This window comes from Athene noctua, chromosome 3 (assembly GCF_965140245.1).
Source record: "Athene noctua chromosome 3, bAthNoc1.hap1.1, whole genome shotgun sequence".
NCBI lineage: Eukaryota > Metazoa > Chordata > Aves > Strigiformes > Strigidae > Athene > Athene noctua.
In genome coordinates this window covers 63,108,708-63,131,394 of record NC_134039.1, presented here as the reverse complement: position 1 = coordinate 63,131,394, position 22,687 = coordinate 63,108,708, and the positions used below count along the sequence as shown (strand labels likewise).

Genomic DNA, 22,687 nt, shown 5'->3' with positions numbered 1-22,687 from the left:
ACTTGTAGTATGTTAATCAAACACACTTGTCAGTGTAGAAGTAAAGGTAAATTGAGAAGAGTTCACTGGTTCTATTTCTACACTTCATAAATTTGGAAATGAATTTCAGTGGGCTGAAGTGAAAGTGTTCCCAGTAGATTTTTTAATGAACATTCAGGAATAACTCAAGTAAGTAGGAGCCCACATCTCTGCTCACTTATCTGCAGCCCATGTTACTCTGAGGCCTAGTCTCTGCTGTTGTACACAGTTAGGGTTTTTCTTAAAGTTCTTTGCTCCCTCTTTTCTTTGTTTTTGTACTTGTCTATGAGAATCTGGCACAGGACGTTGCCCCTTGGTGCTTGGACTGGGTTGTGCCCTGTCCTTGCCTTGCACCTGCCCAATTTCAGTGCCAGAAACCCTGGTGAATATGATATACTTCAGACTTATGTTTATTCACAGCTAACCCATTTCATTTGTATATGTCTTTTTTCCCCTTTCCTTAACGTTATAAAGTAAGTTTTTCTCGTGTAAGCAGAAACTAAGCACAAGAGATTATGAAAAGTTTTATTGTCTTGCTTTAGATGTCAGTAGTGAAGGAAATTCATCAAGTGTAAAAGCTAGTTGACAGACTCCATTCTCTGCTTCATAACCTCAGACTGTTTTAAAACCAGTTGTTTCGAAGTTGTTTACTGTGTAAATAAAATTCAAGCAGTTACCAAACTGTATTTATAATATTATTTTTCTAGACTGTTTTCTAAATAAATGGTTGTTGAATTCTAATAATATTTCTTACAACTAGACTTATTGTAACTGTGTTGTACTTTTCCTTTTCTATTTTCTTTAGCTAGTTCCTAATCAGAAATATGACTTCTACAGTATTTATTTAATCTTGATATGACTATTTTTTTTTTCCCTCTGCACTGAGTTTAACAAATGGACATACCCCAAAATACTGTGTCAGTCTAGTTCCCTTTCAAATCTTAATGAGTTCAATATGTGACAAGCTAATTGGGGATATTTATATATTAACAAGTTCTAGACTTGGTAATACATTTATCTAAAAAAGTTTTTAGGTTCTGTACTGTCCTCTGGAAGAAGAAAAGATCCTGCATGAGTTAAAACCTGGAGGTGGTAAAAATGGAATTCACCTGTTGCTGTGTTCTGTTGCTCCAGAAGAAACCCTGGCACTGGTTTAAGTGATTTAATCTCTAGCAAACATTAGAGAAGAGGAAATGAACATGATCACTTGTTGGCTCATTCCTGGGTTGAGCTGAGGGTCAGCAGAATATTGTTGCTATAAAATGATTTCCATATTTGAGTTACTTTATCAATTCAAGGGACAGTTTTTTCTTCTATCCAAATGCTTTGACAAGTAACAACCTGCTGAACATGGCTAAGACTTCAACCTCGTACTGTCTGTCCCTGCTGCACCCAGCTTGCATGTGATGCTGTTGCCTTTCCTTGCTGGTCTTTTGCTGTGTTTTATCAAACCTGATTCCACACTGTGCCCTGGGAATTAGTGCAGTCTAAATCAATAACATAAGACTGTCAAGTTTTCTGTCATTCCTCTTTCCAGCCTCATTCCTGCAGGTGTACTGTGCTTTCACTTCCTAGCGGGGAAGAAAGGAATATTGAGATTTCACAGGTATGGGCTGTTCTGACAAAGACTAGTGAATCCTACTATGAGTATAAAAAAGAACATCCTTTTAAAAAGTTAGTTACAGGTGAATCTTCAGATACACATGTCTTTGTAATGAAAGTACTTGTGTTTGAAGTAACTTTTTGCCTAACCGTAGTATTTGAACTGTTACATTGGAGAATGTATCAGGGTATTTGTTCTTCATTATTTGATATATGGAGGCTGTACAAAAAGAGGAGGGAAATAAAGCATACTTGCTGTGTCCTGTGCAGAGTAAGAATTAAGACCTTGGAGGTAACATTACTGGTGGATCCTCTTTGTTATATTGCAAATTAAGAAAAAAATTCTTTCCTGGGGAATGAATTTTAGTGACTACCTTTGTGATTGTTGAGTTGAATATACATGTATGGAGTAAACAAATCTGTAGTATAATACCATACAACCTCATTGTTTGTTGTGATTCATTTGGTTTATTCATTGAAGAGAGAGGAAGTTATCAATACATCAGGCATGGTACAAAGTCATGTTACAGCTGGCAGACATTCAGCTTTTGTTTTTAATATTCTGTGCTGCTTAGTATTCAGAGTGTGGAGGAGAACATGATGTAACAGAATTGGTTTGCCGTTTTACTGACTGACTCAGCCATTTAACTCTGTTCCCTCAAGGCATCAAAGACTACAATAAAGGAAATATATTTTGCCAATAACTTTCTATGGAAATAAGTACAGCTTAATAACTTTTTAAATTAGTGCTAACATTATTGTACAGTGAACACCTTAATTAAACTTATCTTTTTGGGTTTTTTTTGTTTTCTCCAAGTCTGTATTGCTGATACTGAAATCTTATGTAAATCTAACCTTATAATTGGAGATGAGGTTTTTTAAAGTTGAAATGTCAGTTGAAAGGTGATTTCTTGCAGTACTATTTCTTGTGGAAAAGCAGAATTTTGCTATGACTTTATTCCTTCTTACTTTTAAGTAGGATAATTCATAGGGTTAAGGCCAGACCTCTCTGACTTCTGTGCTCTATTTTCACAGAACTAAATTTCTCTCAGTGCTTTGTATTGTGCATTGCAATGTGTCTGATGGTCCCTGTTGTTTGCAAAAAAGGGCTGTATGGGAAATGATTTACTGGAGTACAGCTGTAAATGACATGAATTTCTTAGTTAAACATTGTTTTGAAAACTGACTAAGTATCCTAAGGCAAGAATATTAGGGACCTAAACTCTAAAGTTTCTCTTTTAATTGATTTAGAAAAATGCATCAGTGTAAAATTGGTGATACGACTGAATTGTATCTGAACTGTCTACCTTCTTTTCATGGCAAAAGAAAGATCGGGTATTTTCAGTGATGAATAATCACATCTTTGGAAGACAGTGGTGCTGTGCTAATCAGGTAGAATTTGAAGTAATAACTCAAGTGTAAGCAGCTTGTGTTCAATGTAGGAAAAGGTGGATCACAGAGATTATTTAGGGGAAAGCAAAAATTCTGCCAGGAAGGAGGTCTGGGCTGAAGCTGCTTTAGATTTCTAGTCCTTGTCGAGAACTGCAGTATCCATCCATGAGTGGTGAGGAAAGGAAGGAAAGGGGGACATAGTGTGGACGACATTAGGAGCCTCTAAGGAGGGCTGTACTGGTCCCAGGTTGACACCTGGGCATCATGGGAGAGATACCGTAATGACAATGTAACACCAGTCCATTTTTCTAAGTGAAACCTGAGGTGAGGGAAGAAACAGAGAACTGTAGGTTGTCTGCTTAGATGTGCCTGTTGAACGAGATCTAGTTGTGCATGTGAGCTGAGGTGAATCCAGAGGTAAAATCTTTGAAGCATCTGTGAGGAAGAAGATATATAAGGAGAATATTGATTTATGAAAGCTGAAAGACTGCACAGTTTTGAAAACAGTACAAAAATGGGGAAGACAAAGATACAGCATGGGTTATGTTTGGAAAGAAATGATTGAAAATCTTGATGAAAGCTATTCTGATAACAGTGAATAGTTTATACACTTCATGTAGTGGTGGATGTAGATCTACAGGGAGATATTATAAATGGTGTAGTTTCTGCTTCCATTTTGAGTAATGTAGATTCAAATGTTAAAGGCACATTTTTATTCATTTAGGATGAGGGGTAGTTGTTTTGCAGGATGGTGGTCTGCCTTTCTGCTGAGAGCATGCCTGACAGAAGAGAAGGAGGAGAGGTGACATGGGGAGCAGAATACTTAAAGCTCTGTGGTCACCAAAACTGGAGACAGTAGTAAGAAAAGAGGGGAGAATAGATGTGGAGGCCCTGGGTTATTGCTAGGAAGGAGATAATTTTGAGGGCAATTGGGGGAAATGAAGGGGACGTTGGGGATCACTAGGAGCAGGCCAGCCCTTAAAGGGAGGCAAGCTGGGATGCCAGGTGGGGAGCCAGAGTCAGGATCATGTCTGGAGGCAGGGTTCAGGGTCAGCTTCCATCTGGTGGTCCCCGGGGAAGGCCGTGGTGATGAGGCAGGTCCAAGGCCAAGCCACGGAGTCATATCAGTGGGTGAGGATTGGGCTGAGGTTCCAGGAATGAAGGAGACAGGTTGCTGACAAGTACCACAGGGGCCAGGGGAAGCAGCTCCCAAGGCAAGAGGGTCAGGACCTCCCTGCTGCCATTCTCCACCACAGCTCTTTGTCACAAAGGGGCTGATCTCTGACTTGGCCAGCACATTGTATGGCAGAGGTGTCAAAACCAGGTATTTTCCTCAAAAATGTAGCATGCTAGTACTGTCTGCTCTGGTGTGCAAGCACATATGTGCTGGGGACCAAATTATATCTCAGCAGTTACAGGAATTGTGGTGGCCTGAACTGTGCGCATCAAGTCACAGAAGGACTCTGTGATAACCAAGGAGCATCCATGTTGGGTTGCTTTATATAGCATTTTCACAAGGGAAGACAGAATTAATACTTAGGAATGAAATTTGTAGATGATATTTAGTAGGTGGTTGATAGCAAATACTGTGACTTCATTTCAAATGTTTAAGAAGAGGGAAATATTTAATTAAGAAAAAAACAGAATCCAAAGCTTTATGGAAGAAAATGAACACAGAAGTTTTCTTTTTAATGTATGCAGCTGCTTCTTCCCTCTGAAAAAAAAAAAAACAAAAAACAACCCAAAAACCAAAAAGACAGAGAAACAATGATGAGATGGGAAGAAGATGCTCATAAACTAATCTAAATTATGAAAGGCTTGGATGGTATGAATACATACCAAGCAGAGGAAATCACTTGGCATAGCAAAAGGCAGCACTAGAAATAGGATTAAAATGTAGCAAAAAAAAGAGAAAGTTCTGAATCACTCTCAGGAAAAGTCTGACAATAAAATCTCTTAGCTACTGTTACAATTTCCCAGTTTAATGATTATGAGGATCCCATTGCTTGGAACCTCTAAACCAGAATGGACAGCCATTTATTTGTGGTATTCTAAGGAGATTTTTTTTGAGTACTTATCCTTTTAAGGGAATTTTAATCAAGTGTTTTCTTGTGGCTCTTAGTTATATAAAGATTGCCCAGGGAAATATAACTTTGGATAGAATTAGTATACCAATCTCTTGGGCCTCTCAAGAAATGTGTGAAGTCTCACAGATTTATTTAGAATGCGAAAACTGTGCATTTAGATTTATATACTGTATTTTCCTTCTACATTTTAATGTTATAGCATACAGTTCTGAGACAAGCTCATTCTTCCAGAAAGGTGAGTGAATTTGCAGTATTTGATAAATTTACCTGTTAATAAATATGCTGTGGAAAAAAGATGTCAACAGATGTTTGAGTACTGTGTGTAAACTCAAACACTAAAATAACGCTTTGACAAAAGAGGACATTGTAGTCATGTATAGTGTATATATGTATAACTGAAATGAGATTATGGAATGCATGATATTGCATTGCAGATATGTGAGTCAGTATGACCAAGCGTGTAAATTTGGATAGTATATCTATGTATTTTGGTATAGAAAAGATTGAGTCTGTTGTATATAGATATCTGACAAAACATGTTTGATTGTAATGTGTGCTCAAGGATTGTATGTTACCTCTGCATCTTTTCTGGAAGGCTGTTTTTTTATGTTTGAGAACTTGAAACTAGGTGGATTACTGCTTAAAGCTGCAGTCAGATGTCATTATAAAATCTGTATTGCTTACTTGGTAGTTTCAGCTGTGTAAATTAAGCCCTGAGAACTTTCTGCAAACTGACCAGAACAACTATGATGATCTAGTCTGACTTCCTGATTGTGTGCATGTAAAAACGTGCCCTGTTGTTTCTTTTTTTCAAATCCTTTCCTTCTGCTAGAACATTTGGTTCAGGGAGATGTTTCTTTGTACTTAAGTCTTCAAATGATGGAGAGTCTCCTACATATTTTGATGAGCAAAACCTAGTGGTGTATTAAGAACTTCCATTTGAGTGTATTAGACTGCGGATGTTGAATAATGCCATAGTGATCACGGCTCTTGGATGTAAGGAGAACAAGATTTGTGGTGGAAAATTAGTAGCTTTTATTAAACCAGTCTGCATGATTGGGGAAGTGGGGAAAAGGGGAGGGAGTTTTAGGCAGGTGAGATATTCAGTCTGAGACAGGTGCATAAAATTTTTGAGTTAACCGCTAGATGGGGATGTTTGGTCTTCACTGAACTATGTTACGGTAGTCAATCAGAATGTGTTAGACAATAGATAGTTATGGAAAGTGTACATGGGTGTTGGGAGGGACATGGTAAAGCTTTTACCTACTTAATGGACATTTCTCTGGTAGAATTTTATAATGCAACACAAAAATAAACTTTATTGGGTTTCAGTACTGCAATCCTCTAAGCTTTTGAAAATTACATCTCAGAAATAGCTCTGAGAGATGGAGCTGGGAGGTCAGAGATTGATGCACTTTCATGAGAAGTGCTCTCTGCTGTTAAGGAAATGTTTGTGCGAGTTGGTTGCCATGTGCAGTTGCTTAGTTTCATCCCTGTGGTTTTCATGAGATGATCTGCTGTGCTGGTTCAAAATCATGTTATGTCTTGAGAAATAAATGTATTCAGGGATTTGAATGTGTCTGTCACAGAGGATGTTTATTGTGATGGCTATGCAGGTGTTTGTATTTATTGTTCAGATAATGTCTAGATGTTGGTTGTGCTAAATGATCTCCTTCTATGACAGAGCGACCTGCTTATTGGATAAGGGAAAGGCTGTGGATGTAATTTACCTTGACTTTAGCAAGGCTTTTGACACCGTTTCCCGCAGCATTCTCCTGGCAAAAAATGACTGCTCGAGGTTTGGACAGTTGCACACTTCGCTGGGTAAAAAACTGGCTGGATGACCAGGCCCAGAGAGTTGTGGTAAACGGAGTTAAATCCAGCTGGTGGCCGGTCACAAGTGGTGTCCCCCAGGGCTCGGTTTTGGGGCCACTCCTGTTTAACATCTTTATTGATGATCTAGACGAGGGGATCGAGTGCACCCTCAGTCAGTTTGCAGCTGACACCCAGTTGGGTGGGAGTGTTGATCTGCTCGAGGGTAGGGAGGCTCTGCAGAGAGACCTGGACAGGCTGGAGCCATGGGCTGAGGCCAACTGTGTGAGTTTCCATAAGGCCAAATGCTGGGGGCTGCCCTTGGGCCACAACAACCCCCAGCAGCGCTACAGGCTTGGGGAGGAGTGGCTGGAGAGCTGGCAGTCAGAGAGGGACCTGGGGGTGTTGATTGACAGCTGGCTGAACAGGAGCCAGCAGTGTGCCCAGGTGGCCGAGAAGGCCAATGTCATCCTGGCTTGTGTCAGCATTAGCGTGGCCAGCAGGGACAGGGAAGGGATCTGACCCCTGTACTTGGCACTGGTGAGGCCGCCCCTCGATTCCTGTGTTCAGTTTTGGGCCCCTCACGATAAAAAGGACATTGAATGACTCGAGCGTGTCCAGAGAAGGGCAACGAAGCTGGTGCAGGGTCTGGAGCACAGGTCGTACGAGGAGCGGCTGAGGGAACTGGGGGTGTTTAGTCTGGAGAAGAGGAGGCTGAGGGGAGACCTCATCGCCCTCTACAGCTACTTGAAAGGAAGCTGCAGAGAGCTGGGTTTGAGCCTCTTTAGCCTAGTAGAAAGCAACAGGACAGAGGGAATGGCCTCAAGTTGTGCCAGGGAAAGTTCAGACTAGGTATTAGGAAGCATTTCTTTCCAGAACGGGTTGTTAGGTGTTGGAATGGGCTGCCCAGGGAGGTGGTGGAGTCCGCATCCCTGGAGGTGTTCAAGAGTAGGGTCGATTTACAGTTTAAGGATATGCTGTAGGTGGGAACTGTGCTAGGAGAATGGTTGGACTAGATAATCTCCAGGGTCCTTTCCAACCTAGATGATTCTGTCATTCTGTGAAATGGATTCCTGAGGCTCATTGAAAAGTAAGAGATGGAAATGTTTGAAGGTTCACCTTGAGAGGCTGGGGAAGGATGTCAAAGTGGAAATTTCTCCCGCTACAGGTTTACAAAGTAGGAGAGTATATGACAAAAATAAGTGCACAAGATGAGGTGATACCTGGATGGCTTATACAGAGCTGTAGTCTGTTTTAAAGCAGTGGTGTCCTTGCCAGCCAAAACTGAAGGTCACTTGGGTTAGCACAGTGTTTTTTGTGTCTTTTGTGGTGCTTAATATTATGGCTCTTTGAGCATCCTAGTTCTAACATACCATAGCTAAATTGGGTTGTGTGTGGTCACATGTAAAGTATGTGTGTCTGTATGATGTGACAACACAACTGTACAGGCCAGGCTTTACCTCTGCTTCTTTAGGTTCTTCTGTTTGTTAATTGGATTGAGAAAACAGTTCATCTAGCCAACTACACTAACAGTGGCCTTAATCAGATGCCTAGGCAGAGATTGAAAATGAAGCAAGTGTATGTGGTAATTCCCATAATTATTAATCTCAGGAATTTCTTATACCAGATGAGGGGGAGTTATATTTAGTATGTATCATTTCTGTGCATATAATCTGCAGTAGATTTCTCTTCCATAAACTTGTGCACTATCCCAAGACAATTTTTGGTACCTACAATGTACTTTGGCGGGGTGTTGACACATATCTGTTATCCACTAATCTTGTTAAATTTTATTGACATTAATTTGTTAGTTGGAGTTGAAGGTATGTAATTAATGAGACAGTTTTTAAACCTGAATTTATTGCACTTAACCTGAAGAGTGATTCAGTGATGTGGACCTCCTATCCAGTTCTAGGGAAGCCATAAAACTTTAGTTCAAAATAACCATTTGTGCTGCAGTTTATGTATTGTCAATTTATCTTTCCAATCTCCATAAAGAAGTGGTATTTTCATATTTCTGTTGGGTTGATGATCTGGGAGAGGGTATGGGTGAGCTGACAAAAAGATGCTGATGTAGAAGTATAATAATCAAGTGTAGGTCTTAATGGTCTTTTCCAACCTAAACAATTCTATAAATTAGCTTGGAAAATAGAACAGAATGAAGCCTCGGCACATCCTCAGATGACACCAAATTAAGAGGAGCACTTGGTAGCAGAAAGTCCGGGGCACTGCTCAGGGGACTCCTGAATTCCTGGACAAATGAGTCAACAAAAATCTCCAGACGTTTATCACAGAGAAAAGCCAAGTCACAATTTTAAGCCAGAGCCCTGTGTATCCTTACAGTCAAAGGACTGAGTGGCTTGGTCTTCTGCAGCAAAGGACCTGGGAATCCTGATGGAGAGCAGCTAGAATGTGAGCTGGGGGAATGAAGGCTGGCTTGTGTTCAGCTGCATCAGCAGGAGGGCAGCTAGCAGGTCGAGGGAAGTGTGTTTATTTTCCCATCTGCTTAACACTGGTGTGGCCACATCTAGAATATTCAGTCCATTTTTTGGTCCTCAAGTAGAAAAATAGTATCAACAAACTGGAAGAAGGCTATCAGGGTACCCTTAGATGCTTAGAGAAGTGGAAGACATGATACACGAGGGGAGGTGGAGAGGTCTGGTTTGGTTTAGTCTGGAGATGATTAAGAGGTTGACTGCGGTGTAGTCCGTAAGGGGGACAAGGCTGTAGAGAAGATGGAGACAGACTCTTTTTAGGGGTACACAAGAAAAGAAGAGGAAGGAATAGTCACAAAACCAAAATATGGAACTTCTGACTAGATATTATGGGACTGAGCAGGAACTTCAGAAAAAGCATAGCAGCAGGTTACATAGAGAATATGCAGTATCTTCATCCTTGGAGATAGGCAAAGCTTGTCTGGACAACGTCCAGAACAGCATGATGTATCTTCAGAGCTTAGCCTTGCTTTGAGAAGCAGGTTTGACTAGATGAATTCTAGAGGTCCCATCCATCCTAAATTTCTTGGTTTCATAGGCCTAACAGAGAATGTAGGTGGAATATGAACACCACACTCCTTATTAATGAAACTAGATACTCTTTTGTGGAAAATATTTTGTAAAAATACCTATTTTAGTGAAATATTTTTTTTAAAAGAGTATTAGAACTCAGAATAAAATGGATATTTTGTTCTGGATTTTATCCCAACTTTTATTGTTATCCTTTTTATTCCTTGAATTTAAGCCAAACTAGTCCTGAAACATGTTGCCAGAGTGTGGTGGACATGTGACTTGTATTTGCCAGGTGCCAAACAGAAATTAGTCTTTTAGTTTTGCTTGCATTTCCATCACTAAGAATAATTTGGTGTTCTTTTAAATTCCATTTTTCAGAGAAGGGAAAATCTTGTTGTCTGTGAAACTTCCACACTTTTTTTTTTTTTCTCAGAACTGATAGAAACTGAGAAATGCATGCAGAAGTTATGTGTATGAGGAAAAAGCTGACATTTGCACAACCAAGGAAAGGTTGTATGATTACAGTGTCTCCTTAGAAAGTGGGCTGAAATGGAACATGAATGTCAACCTTGGAAAGATGAGAGTAGGTTGGAGGAACATGTATTTTGCTGATGCTTCTGTTAGTTCAAGCAGCTCTGCTGTAGCATCCTCAGCTACACTTAGAGATCTTTGCTGGCAAAATATCCTGGTGTAATGTTGTTGGCAAACAAAGCTCTTCAGTTCAACACTTTTGAGGTATGAAAAAGCTGTTTCTAATAGCTTAATGTATATGTGGAGAAGCTTTGCAAAAATGAGAAAGATGGTTTCTTGGAGTAAATAGTTCTGACAAATAGTTCTGGGGGTGCAAAGTTAACATGGGGTGGAAAAGATGATGTAGATGCAGAGGAGGAAGACAGGTGCTGTGCTGTAAGAAGTGATGCAAATCCATTCAGTCCAGCACAGTTTGAACTGCTGACGTACACTGTGAGTCAGAGCTGTACATCTATCTACATGTTAACAGAAGTTACCTCTAAAACTTCCCTCAGTTTTTGTTTCTGGAAAGGCATTGGTAGCTGAGGTTCCCACCATGATCAGGATCACTGTTCATCTCTGCTAGGCGTTAATTTTCAGGGTCATACGCATGAGCCATCATCAGCTTTTTTGGCCTGAGGCTTTGCTTGTGTAGCTTTAGGGCATGACTGGTGGTCTTGTGGCTCTGGCGACCTCAGTAAGGCCACAGTGCCAGTATGTACTCTGCATGGGAGATGGCCCCAAACAGTTGTGGCAGAAGGGGACAGCAAAGCATAGCTCACCCAGCTGTAGCATGTCTGTGCAGCCACTCAAGACTCCGAGATCAGCGAAGCCTGCCTCACAGAAGAAACAAATACAATAATCTAAATCTAGCTGATGATTGTCAGCTAAATTCTACAGCAAATCTCAGATAGTAGGAGTAAGTACAAAGGAAGTGATTGCAACAGCACTGACAACCTCATCTCAGAGGAAATAGCTTTTATTGGGGTGTGATATATAGTGTATTTAGGGCAAAGACATAGCACACAATTTATTACCCTGTGTGTCATAGTCTGTAAAAGGTTGACAGTTTTATTCAACAATGAAGAAATCTGCCATTACCATGAGGAACTTTTATGTAGATAAATTTTTCTTCATTTCTTTTTATCTTTTCATTCTTCTGTCCAAAAATTAGGAAAGTCTGATTCCACGTCCCCCAGATATTTGTTCCCCCTCATTATCAAAACACTTATTTTTCTTTTCCTCTCAGGTGGCCAATCTGACCTTTCTAGAAGCCATCTTCAATTCTATATTTTGGCAGTCAGTGTGGTACACTTGAATTCCTTAACATAAATCAGACTTTGACTTTGCCTTTGCTCACTGCCTGTCTTTTTTTGTCCCATCCCCTCTACTCCCTGAGGAAAATGAATACCCAAACCCTCTATTCCTTGTGAAATGTTTTACTATCCTGTCAAAGAATCTTGAATACACTGCTCTGGACAATAAAAATATTTAAAGTTTCAGACTTAATGATACAGAAAATATTTCTAACTTAAAATGAAATACCCTATAAGTGGGACTGAATGACCTGTACATTGTTCTGTTTTTTTTCTGGTTTTTAAACGAGTGGCAGACCAACAAAAGGTAAATGCCATGTTGTGCTTGTTTGACTATAAAGAATGACAAATTTGTTTGATAAATGTATTAGCTGATTTTGGAAATCTATTATTTGATTCTGTGAGGCATTGAATTGTTGCATGACAAGTATGTACACAGTGTAGTCTGTGCTGAGTGACAGCAAACAGAATCCTTACAGATAATGTTTTACTTGGAATAACTTCAGCTTTAAGAAAATAAAAGAACAGCTAAGGTTGCTAAGTGACAGCAAAATATTTATCTGTTTTTTAGAAAATCAAACCACTTTATGCAATGAATAGTAAAGGACAGCATATAGTGTGTGCCACCCACATGCTTTATAGGACCATTGTTGTACACAATGAAGACCTGCATAATTCAGCACAGCAACCACAGCTATCACCCCTGTTTTAGTGCTGAGATTCTCTAATGCTATTTATTTAATCTTCTTCCTCAGTAGGAAATCACTTCACTAAAAATGAACACTCTCTGCTCTGAAGACAACTAATATTTTTGTGTAGGCAGATACTGGAAGAGAGAAAGAAGCAAGGTGCAGGAGAAGGAGGGGAAATGGAGTCAGAATCTCTGTTTATAATTGGCTACTTGCTTTTCAGACTTATCCTGTCACTGATGTGAGATGAAGCTCATTAACAGCCAGTGATGTGACACAGGTGTTTTGTTTCTCTGGAAGGAGAGGTTAATGACGGCTTCAGCCTAAGACTCTGGGCTGTGTGGATAAAGCCCTCCACACCACCAGTGGCGGTGATGGAAAGCTGACGTTACTTCAGGTTTGGTCTGAGATGAAGACTTGGGTGGCTCTTTAGTCTTGCTTGACAGTAGAGTGAGAGTTGTTTCAAATGTTGTTAGATGCTGTTCTGCCATTTCTAAGGCTTATTTGTGAAGAGGAAAGCCTGCTGTGATGGGTTGACCAGTACCCCCCTGCAGAGCTGAGCTGGGAGACCTTACAGAGGAGGTGCAGGGAGGGAGTCACTTAGGTCAACATCCTTGAGTATGCTACTGTGGTTGAAAGATTTGAGAAGGTGGGGAGAAAAGGGATATGGCAGTTAGACTGGCACTTAACCAGCTACCTTCCAAGGCATAGTGAAATCATGCAAAACAAAATCTGAAAAAAAAAAACAACAAACAACATGTAAAGCACATAAAGCTCCTCTTGTAAGCACGTGGAGCTTAGGTTGAAAACTTGATTTGATGTACATGTGGACCAGTTAAGTGTGTAGGGCCTTGAACACATGTCTGTTTGAATTGCTAGGAAGTTATTGGTAATTGAATTTTTACCATCCTGGAAGTGCTGTGTTAAATTGATCATCACTGTAAATGCATTGACCTGTTACATCAGCCAGGTATATAGGCAAGTGGTATGAATCATCCTATAGCAAAACATAGTTCATGACATCAGAAGGTTAGTCCTTGGCATAATTTCTATGCATTTTTCCTTCCCCCCCACCCCCCAACCTCCCTTGACAAAGAGCCTGGCAGGACAAGAAACAAAGTTATGCTCAAAGTGTGTGAGAAGCTTCATGGAAAAAGGATTTGTTTGTACCATCATTTCTGTATTCAGGAGCTGCAAATTTATCTCCTGACTGAATTGGAGATAGATGTTTAAGGGAACACTCGTGTTGGTGTTGGGTTTTTTTTGTGTTTTTTTTTTTTGTTTGTTTGTTTGTTTGTTTTGTTTTGTTTTGTTTTTTCTCTGCTCTTCTCTGCTCTCAAAAGTATAGTTTTAGCTAAAGTTGTCCAAAAGCAGCTGCTGCTGTGGAAGGCACTGGACAAAATGGCATAGTTTTGAAATAACAAGCTACTTGATTTTTAGGAAGTGTTCAGGGACTTAAGTCATGTTTGGTGCTACAGGTTCTCTACATTGCAGCTGAGAATTTGGGCAGCGGCTCTTTGGTTGGCTCCTCCCTACCCCTTTCTTTTGGTAGTCTGCATAAAAAATATTTTATCTAGCTCTAGCTGTAATTGCAGTCAGTCATCACCTCCTGGTAATTTCACAGTACGGTGTGGAAGAAGAAGGAATGCTGTTGCTTGTGTTGAGGCCAGCGGCTTGCACTTACCCCAGCTCCGAGTGCGAAGAGTGCAACCCGTGATTATTTCTTTGCTCTTTCTAAAGTTGCCACAAGGTGGCAATGGTTCAGAATGTTATTTCTCCAGTACCAGCTCTTTGGCTGGCTGCACTTGCGGAGAGTAAGGTCAGCTGCAGGCTGTGGGTGCAAGCCAGCCTCCGCGCTGCTCTGGGGCAAGGCGGGAGAGGCTGGTTGTGGCCAACACAGAGGTCACATTTTAGCCTTTTGAATTTTAAAGGCCAAGGTTTTGTAGAGGACAGTTTTGCTGTGAGTTATGTCTTTGCCAACTGCTGTCGGCTGCATGTGTTTAGGGCACTAGTGAGCTGCTCTCTGTACTTAGGCAGTGAGAAGCAGATGAAAATGCTCTAATTTTAGAAACAAACTCTGTGAAGCCAGGTGGGTTTTTTTCCTTCTTTCTTTTTTCCTTCTTTCTTTTGAAGAGTATTGCTGTTAGAAATACATACATGCTTTATTTTTCCTTCAAAATGCTGGAGTTCATTATTTAATCTGTGACATTGGAGCAACTCCCTAAACTGCGAGATCTGTTTGAAATGCAGCTTCTTATAAATAGGAGAATTTAAACTCTGAGTAAAATCCATTCATTGAAATTGTTGAAAGGTATAAGTGGAGCTAACACAGACATGCATCTAGGTCTTCATACCCAAGTTTCACTTTAGAAGGGAAAAAGCAAATCTTTAAATTAGTGCTCGAAGAGGAATATATTGGCATGTATAAGACTTCTTTAAACTGTTAAATGTAAGGTGAACATTTTTTTAATAGTTAAGTGCTTGAGGCTCTTTTGATACCTTTGTATTAATCTGTAAATTATGAGAAGTTAAATTGCTGCTGTAAATTGAAAAAAAGTTATTCTTAATTAAATAGCTCTTTGAGAAGTTTATTCTATCTTAAATATATGTTTTCATTCTTTGATAGTCCACTAAGGTCAGCAAATGTAAAGTAAAAAATAAATGTTACCTTTTGAGAAAGGCACAGGGATGGTGGGAAGACAAATTTTTATCTGTTGCATGGCTGTAATAAAGAAAAAGCAAATTTGAGGGCAGTTAATCTTGTTTTCCCTTAGAGCTGTCTTTGCTTATCTTCAGTCATTCTGTAGAATGCAATCAAACCTGATATTCTGAGTCACTGGAATTTAGTTATACATTCTCCCATGAAGCAGCAGTAGTTATTTATGAAGTATCGTGCAGAGGTACAACAGGTTGCATGCCACTGAGAATGTGAAATCCAAAAAAGCAATACAGAACTGAAGCAGGTTGATGGAAAGCAACACAATCAGTGAGGCTTTGCTGTACGCTTCACGTGATATTCAGAGTTCAGTTTACATTTGGGGGTACATATAGTAATGTCAAGTTTTATTTCAGTTTTTCTGTTCATGGTTCTTTCTGTTAGAATTAAAATGCTGACACAGGTGCTGACAGTAAAGATGTGAAGAAGTAGTGAGGGAATGAAAGCAAAGGTCTGACACATACAGGTCTTGCACAGAGGAAAGGACACGTGCAACGGAAAGGTAGTGCTACTGCACATGGATTTTGAGCTTCTTTATATGAACTTGACCTGCTAGAGGGAATCTGGCCAGGCTTGTTGCCCTTAATTTTAAGGATTTCACTTGGGATGCTGATTATGCATGATGTTTTTATCTTTTGTTCATTGTTAACCAAGATTGACAACTTCAAAGGTAGCCCAGACTTGGATAGGCTAAGTTGTTTGGCAGTGTCCGGGAGTTAATGTCCTTCACAGATGCCTGTTTCTCTCCATTTGCTATTGTGACATTCTAATGCAAATAGACTTCCCTTTTTTCTCTGCATTTCTAAGCTACTAGTTTTACTGTTTTGTTCCATTTTTAAAGGCACTTGGCTGCAAACTGAAGAGTGTTAATGAAACCATTAAAAATGACAAACATAAAAAGAAAGATGATTGAGAATTCTCTGTACACTCAATATTCTGACAAATAAAAAGCCCAGAGGAACTGTATGCTACAACATACTACTATAAATTATTCTGTATCTTGACAGTTAACACAACTGCGTCTCTATATACGACAGTACTTAGGACCTGTAAAATAGACTTCAGATCATCCTTAGTGCAAGGTGTAGCTTTTAATATTTTCCATTGGAACTATTATTATTATTTAGTTCTGCAGAACTTTATTCCTGTATGCATCCAGATTTCACACTAAGACATAAGTAATTTAAGAAATGTACAGTAGTCCTAAAATGCCACTGAACCCTTAGAATTACTTAACTGAAGTAGTGAATATGAAAGGCATATATAATCATTTTAAAGGCATTTCAGTTTGTTGAACTGTGATGGTTAGAAATGAGGAAGACAGAATTAAATTTATATTTTGTTGCCTTATTCATAATGTTTTTGTTTGATATGTGGGTAATAGACAAGCAAATCACCTAAAGAATAAAATCTGCAAGCATGAAAACTCATTTCCATAATTGCCTTGGAAGGAAGCCCGCATGTTCTCATGGCAGAGCTGTGAATATTCCACAGGATGAAGGAGCTGCTTGCTCAGCAGTGGTGCAGTGTCTGTGGGAGTACTCGGCGCTTTAAGTCCCCCGTGGGAACAAGCGTCTGCTGAAAAAAAGCTCAAACCATCCTTAATTATTTGTGTTTTTTGATATCTCAACTTGTCCAATATCTGTAGAAAATGAGAGAAGAATAAGGGAAATTGACTAAAGGGAAAGACCTGTCCTGTGTATCTGGGAATAAAGTTTGATTTCTGTTAGAAACAGCTAACCTTTGCAGTGCAGATACTGTGCAAGAAACAGATGTCTGACAGGCAGGTGGGATAGATGCCATTTTTGGAGTACAAATACTTCTCTCCTGTTGGGATTCAAGAGGACTTTCTGCGAGAGAATGGCCATATGAGCAATCCTGCATGAGAACAAGACTGATAAGAGCCTCAGTCTGAGCAAGAATGCGATAAGGATGTGACCCTGAATGAGGGGAGAGAAACTCGACGAGACAAACAACCCCTGGAAGGGGTTGGGATGGAAGAGGAAGTTCCACAAGGCAGGAAGCCTGGCAAGGCTGATGTGGCACTTTTTATCCAATTATAAGAAGGTTTAAAGCGTGGGCTAAGTTAACTGTCCAATCTTGAGGACTTGTACTGCATGTTACTCACGTGTGCGGGAGAACATTATAAAAGGGCTTTCTTAGTTGTAATAAACGGGCATTGCTTGATCACATTGGTCGTGTGCGTCCTCGGCTCTCCTGCACTCTCCCACTGATTTTAACTAGCAATGGTCAGTATTGGACTGCTGCAGGAGGCAGGAAATTTTTCCAAGTAACAGCAACCTCTGTTGTTGCTTGCCTCAATGGGAGGCCTTGTCTTTTGTAGGGGTTTCTTGGGGCTTGTTCTGTGTCGCTAATTTTTTCGTTAAGATGAGGAACAGAATTATCATATTTTTACTAGCTTGGATTTTTTCAAAGGCATAGTTCTTGGACTTTGCATTGCTACTGCCTACACCACAATTTTTCAGAAGATTTCTCATATCAGGTATTTAGATGGCATCTTTACTATTGTTTCCTGTGAAAATAGAACAGCTTTCAGGTTTACATTCAATTTGGAGAGAGTTTTGCAGTAAATTGCTGCATGTTTCATAGAAGCACATGACTTGACAAACATTATTATGTAGGATGAAAACCCTCCCTTAATAGGAAGTAGATTGTCCAAGGCAGGTATATTATCAGGAATAGCAGTAATTTTGCTAATCTTGTAAGAGTACTGTATCTTAAATGACTTCAGAGTGTCAACAGTAGAGACCTGAAAGCCTAAGGTCACCATATTTACTGTAGATGCCAAAATGTTCTTCTGTAAGAAACAGTCATGCAATTGGGGTAATGTTTGTTGCAGGTTAGCCATTACAAATATAGCTTTCTGTTCTCTGGGAAAATATTTTCAATTTCTGGCTATACATTTGTTTATTTGCTTACTTTTAACGAAGCAAAATACAGGAAGGATGAAAAAAAATTGCAATCAGTTGTGTTGGTATTTTTTAATGTTAAATTTAAAGTTCAGGAATAGTCACTGGAATAAAGGCTTTACATGAATGTTTAAGTTCTGGGAAAGCAAAACAACTATTTTTAACTGTTGCTTTGGTATGTTAGTGGCAGTCTCCTTTGATGTGGTATTCTAACTTCTCACAGATTTGATGAGGAGAAATATCTTACTAAATATTTCAAGCGTTGATAGAAACCTTGGCAAAAGGCCTGTGTCTAGATTCCTGGAGAGCTTTCAGATTTTGCTTTTTCCTGTAACATTAAACTTGGACAAAAACGGGTTGATTTTGAGATTCAGTCATGTAATGTTCTCTACTAGGAGTCTGTTTTCAAAATGCACTCAACTTTGATTCAAAGTCCACCAAATGTAATTTGGTGTCAGTCTTGGAGCCTTGCGGCTGCTGTTCCCCAAGATTAGTTGTTTAATGTCATTCACAGTGGTATAACATCAGTGGCTAGAAGTCCATTTTCTTCATAGGGAGCACATTTCATCCATTTTCTTCACAGTAAGCATGGTTGATAAAACATGCCAATAGCAGCACCTAGATTACTCAAAATAATTGAGGCATGTCAGTTGTTTTTCACTTATTTGAAGGCTGAAAAAAATTGAAATATTTGAAGACTGGAGCTAAGAGCTAAATTTTATTAGTTGGTGCTCCTGCCATGGGAAGGTCAGCCATTTTATTCGGCATATGCATATAAAATATTGCTCAGAAGTATCCATGCAGACTTACCTGTATCATCCTGAGGACACAAGGGAAAGAGTAGAGGTTTAGTTGCACACTGAGTGCATGCATGACTTGCTGCAGCAACCTGACTTGCCCAGGTGGGACTCTGAAGAGTTGCCACACACTAGGGAGCCCAGAGGCCAGGGAGCCTCTGCCTCTTCTTCCCTGTACACAGCTTCCAAGTGTGTATAGAGCTGCATATTTTTACCTTAAGACTAACTGCATTTATTATTGATCTCTTCCATCTCCTTTTTTTCTCGCACAGCTCAATAAGCAGCAGCTGCAGATACTGAAGGAACGTTTCCAGGCCTTTTTGAATGGGGAGACGCAAATTGTTGCAGATGAAGCATTTTGCAATGCTGTGCGAAGTTACTATGAGGTAAGTTATGTGCTTTGTTTTCTGTATTGTTTAAAAAGTTCATAGGAGTTCTTTTAATGCAAATACAAGGAAAGGAATTTTAAGTTTCAAAGGCTGTGAACTTCCAAACCTTCTAGAAACAGCTTCCTCCTATTCCAGCTTTGTCATTTTGAAATTCACTGTCTGAGCAAAAGAGATAAACTGAACTGGAAAATATCCACCCATTTTGAGGAAGGAAAAAAAAAAAAGAAAGGACAAAATGAAAAACTCCTGGTGCTAAAAAACTTTCTGGCAGTGTTTGACACAACTAGGCACTGCTATCTTTATCTCCATATGTCTAAGTTACCTCTTTAATCAACGCTTCACAGTTATAAGTTACCATCTTGAGAAATATGTCTTCTGATTTTTAGTTACTGTGCAGAGTTTTTTTGGACAGGAACCACCTGTTCCCTTCTCAAAGAAGAGAAGCTTTCAGTGCAGCTGGGCCAGCTCTTAAGTTTTGCTGTGACATCCCAGGCATGTTCAGTGCCTATGACCACCAGTGCAGGTCTTTAGATGTGGTTTTACGTGACTGGCAGGTCCCATTTCAAACTAAGAGGGTAGTTCATTGTCCTTTTTGTAACATCAACAGCATATGGCTAGAGAATTTATTTCTTACTCTTAGCAAATGGTAATACTCATTCATTTTGTCTCATATAACTTCAGACTTGCTCAATGAATCATAAGGGCTGTATGTTAAACTTGTATTTCTTTTGAAGGGTCTTCCTCCATATTTCACTCTACCACATCTTTTTTTCCAAATATTTTAGCTTTTTAAAAAATATAAATATTATTTGTAATTTTTATCTGTCAGCTATTCTTTGCTAGTGAATGAAACTTTTCTTCATGGAGAAGATGATGTGACATTTCCTAGCTTGGTTTTATATACGTTAAATTACGTTGCACAAAAAAAAAGAAAAGACAGGGTGGACAAATACCTGTTGTACAGAAATCTGAGAACTCAGTGTGTGTTTCTCCAAATCATGATCTGATCGGTACCGCGGCAGTTGAAGTGAAGTAAATCTCATAAAAACACTTGTGAAAGGATGGGGATGGTCTGCAGGTGTAACAAGAGAATATGAACATTCACAAGGTACTACGTAGGGGGTGCCAGAATAATACAGAAGCTGTTATGAAGTAGTCCTTTTTTCTGTATAACTGATGAAGAAGCTAAAACTGGGAGGAAGGACAGTTTGGAAGACGGTGCAGGGCAAGGCTGAGCTAGTCAGCTGCCCAGCAGTAGGTTTCAGAGGAGTGGGATGTCTCGAGATGCTGAATGTGGTGTGGAATTGAAAAGTCCATAATGTTTATGGTTCTTTCAGCAAGCTGTGTAAGAAGCTTGATGTGTTAGAGGAAGTAGCCTGCCCTTAGGAAAGGATGTGATAGTGAATAAAAATGATTTTAAAATAAATGTCTAAACAGTAACTGTCCTGTTAAGATTTACTTTGTGTCTCTCATTAATGAGATTTTTTTTGACACATCAAGAACTATGTTTTCAGCATATCTGCTGTTGCAATGAAAGGCTTTGCATAATAATCTAAGATAGCCCTATAAAATGGAAGACACAAATTTCCAGCTGCTTTCAGCCATTCACCACTTTAAACTGTACAAATGTTCTAGCTATCCAGTTTCAAACAGAGGATTCCAAAGATCTTGACAACTCTGTCAAGGCTATAATGACACCGTGGGCTAGTTGAATCTTCATCCAGCGTTAATACTTGGTGAGCTCATCTAGCAGCTGTAGTTTTGTTCTTCTTTTGTTTATCCCACCCCTGCCAATTCAATTTTCCATTCTTTCCAGAGATTTCTTCCCCAGCTTGCACAGACTTTTCCAGTTGTGCAGGTTGAGTCAGCATTTGCTAGTCATTTTAAATTTCTTTTTAGGGTTGTAGTAGATAGTCACCAGTATGCAGTATTAGATTGAATGAACTCTGCAGTGGTGGAATCCAACCGTAGACTTGGTGCAAGCTACTGCTCCTCTTCAATGCATTTTAATAAAATGTTATGCATCTTACCATGTATTCTTATATCATCACTTATATGTGTCTCTTGTGCCTTTTTCATTTGCTTTGTTTGTTACCCATTTGTTGAAAATATTTATCTTTATTACTTCTTTGTGCGTTTTATTGATGCTGTACTCTGATGCTTTCTCATCTCTGTCTTCCACATGTGGTTCATCACATCTCCTGTTTGGTGATATTCGTTAGTAGTTTGAATTATGGACATCTTGCTTGTTTCTGTTATAGAGCATTTCATAAGCTTCAGTGTTAATTTCCTTATACTTTAGTTGCTGAGCTACAGTTCAATTTTATCTGACATGGAAGGAAACAAATACATGGTCTGCACAGTAATTATTTTACTCTGACAATTATTAATTTGCCTTTAATCCTATGCAGTAGTCATGGTTTGAGACTTACTACAATATTGCTTGCAAAGCCAGGGTATTCTCATCACTGTAGTTGATTTTTGACAGCAAACTCTTTAACTTTGAATGTGAAAGAGGTGGTTTGTTTTGGGCATGTGACATAAATCCTTTATCACTAGTTGCAGGTGTTTTGAGTCACTAAATCTTGTCTGTAATTACTGGGTTTGTTCTGAATTTGTCCTGTTAAGAATCTAAGAGTAAATTCCAAGGATTTAGGAACTTGTTATGGCTCAGACTTCCATTTACTCTTCTAGAAAGACTTGCTGAAAGAGTAATTTATTAAATAAATATGAATTTCAGCATTGATTTCACTGTGTTGTAAGAGTCATGTTCCTGTGTCAGAACTATGTGGGAAGGTTTACACTGGTCAACTTTGTTGCCTTATCCTCCAACATTATGTCTTTTCTAATGCTGATGTGGTTTTTAAGGCTTTCTCTTAATATTCTGGCATCGGTTTTAATTTATCTTAAAAATCTAATAGGAAAACAGTTCATAGGAGGAGTTGCACCTCTTCTTAAATTCTGCAGAAATTGTTATTTTCATATTCTGCATAATCTCCTAGCATCCCACTACACTGAAAGTCTCACTGAAATTTAGCATGATTCATTTTTGTATACATATAATTAAGATTGTCTTGAGGAATTATTTCCTTTTCCATCCCAGTTTTACAGAAGGTATGGAAATGCTTACAGTTCTCTTTCTGTAATCATTCTCTCAGAACTAACAGGATTTTTTGTTTGGAAAATTCCATTACAGACATTAAGCCAGATTCTAATCAGTAAAATCAGATGTTGGTGATGCTTTTTGGATAAAGAGAAAAATATAGTCATATGGCAATTTATTATGAGTAATTATATTGGACACACTGCTAAGTGTAAAATTAAGTGAGAAAGTGACTTACGAAATAAAATCTTTATTTGCATATTTCAACCCCTTTTATAAAAAAGTTCTCAGTAAAATAATAGATAATCTTTCATTCAT

The 22,687-nt window shown here is 39.1% G+C and overlaps 1 protein-coding gene across 16 annotated transcripts in view; it reads left to right on the top strand.

The window, feature by feature from the left end:
* CADPS2 (calcium dependent secretion activator 2) overlaps window positions 1-22,687 on the top strand; it is a 322,958-nt gene that overhangs the window by 50,269 nt on the left and 250,002 nt on the right. For all 16 annotated transcript variants that reach the window (XM_074903178.1, XM_074903177.1, XM_074903176.1 and 13 more), the window contains exon 2: window positions 19,150-19,263. In XM_074903178.1, the coding sequence (XP_074759279.1) occupies window positions 19,150-19,263 (114 nt within the window). The remainder of the gene's footprint in view (window positions 1-19,149; window positions 19,264-22,687) is intronic.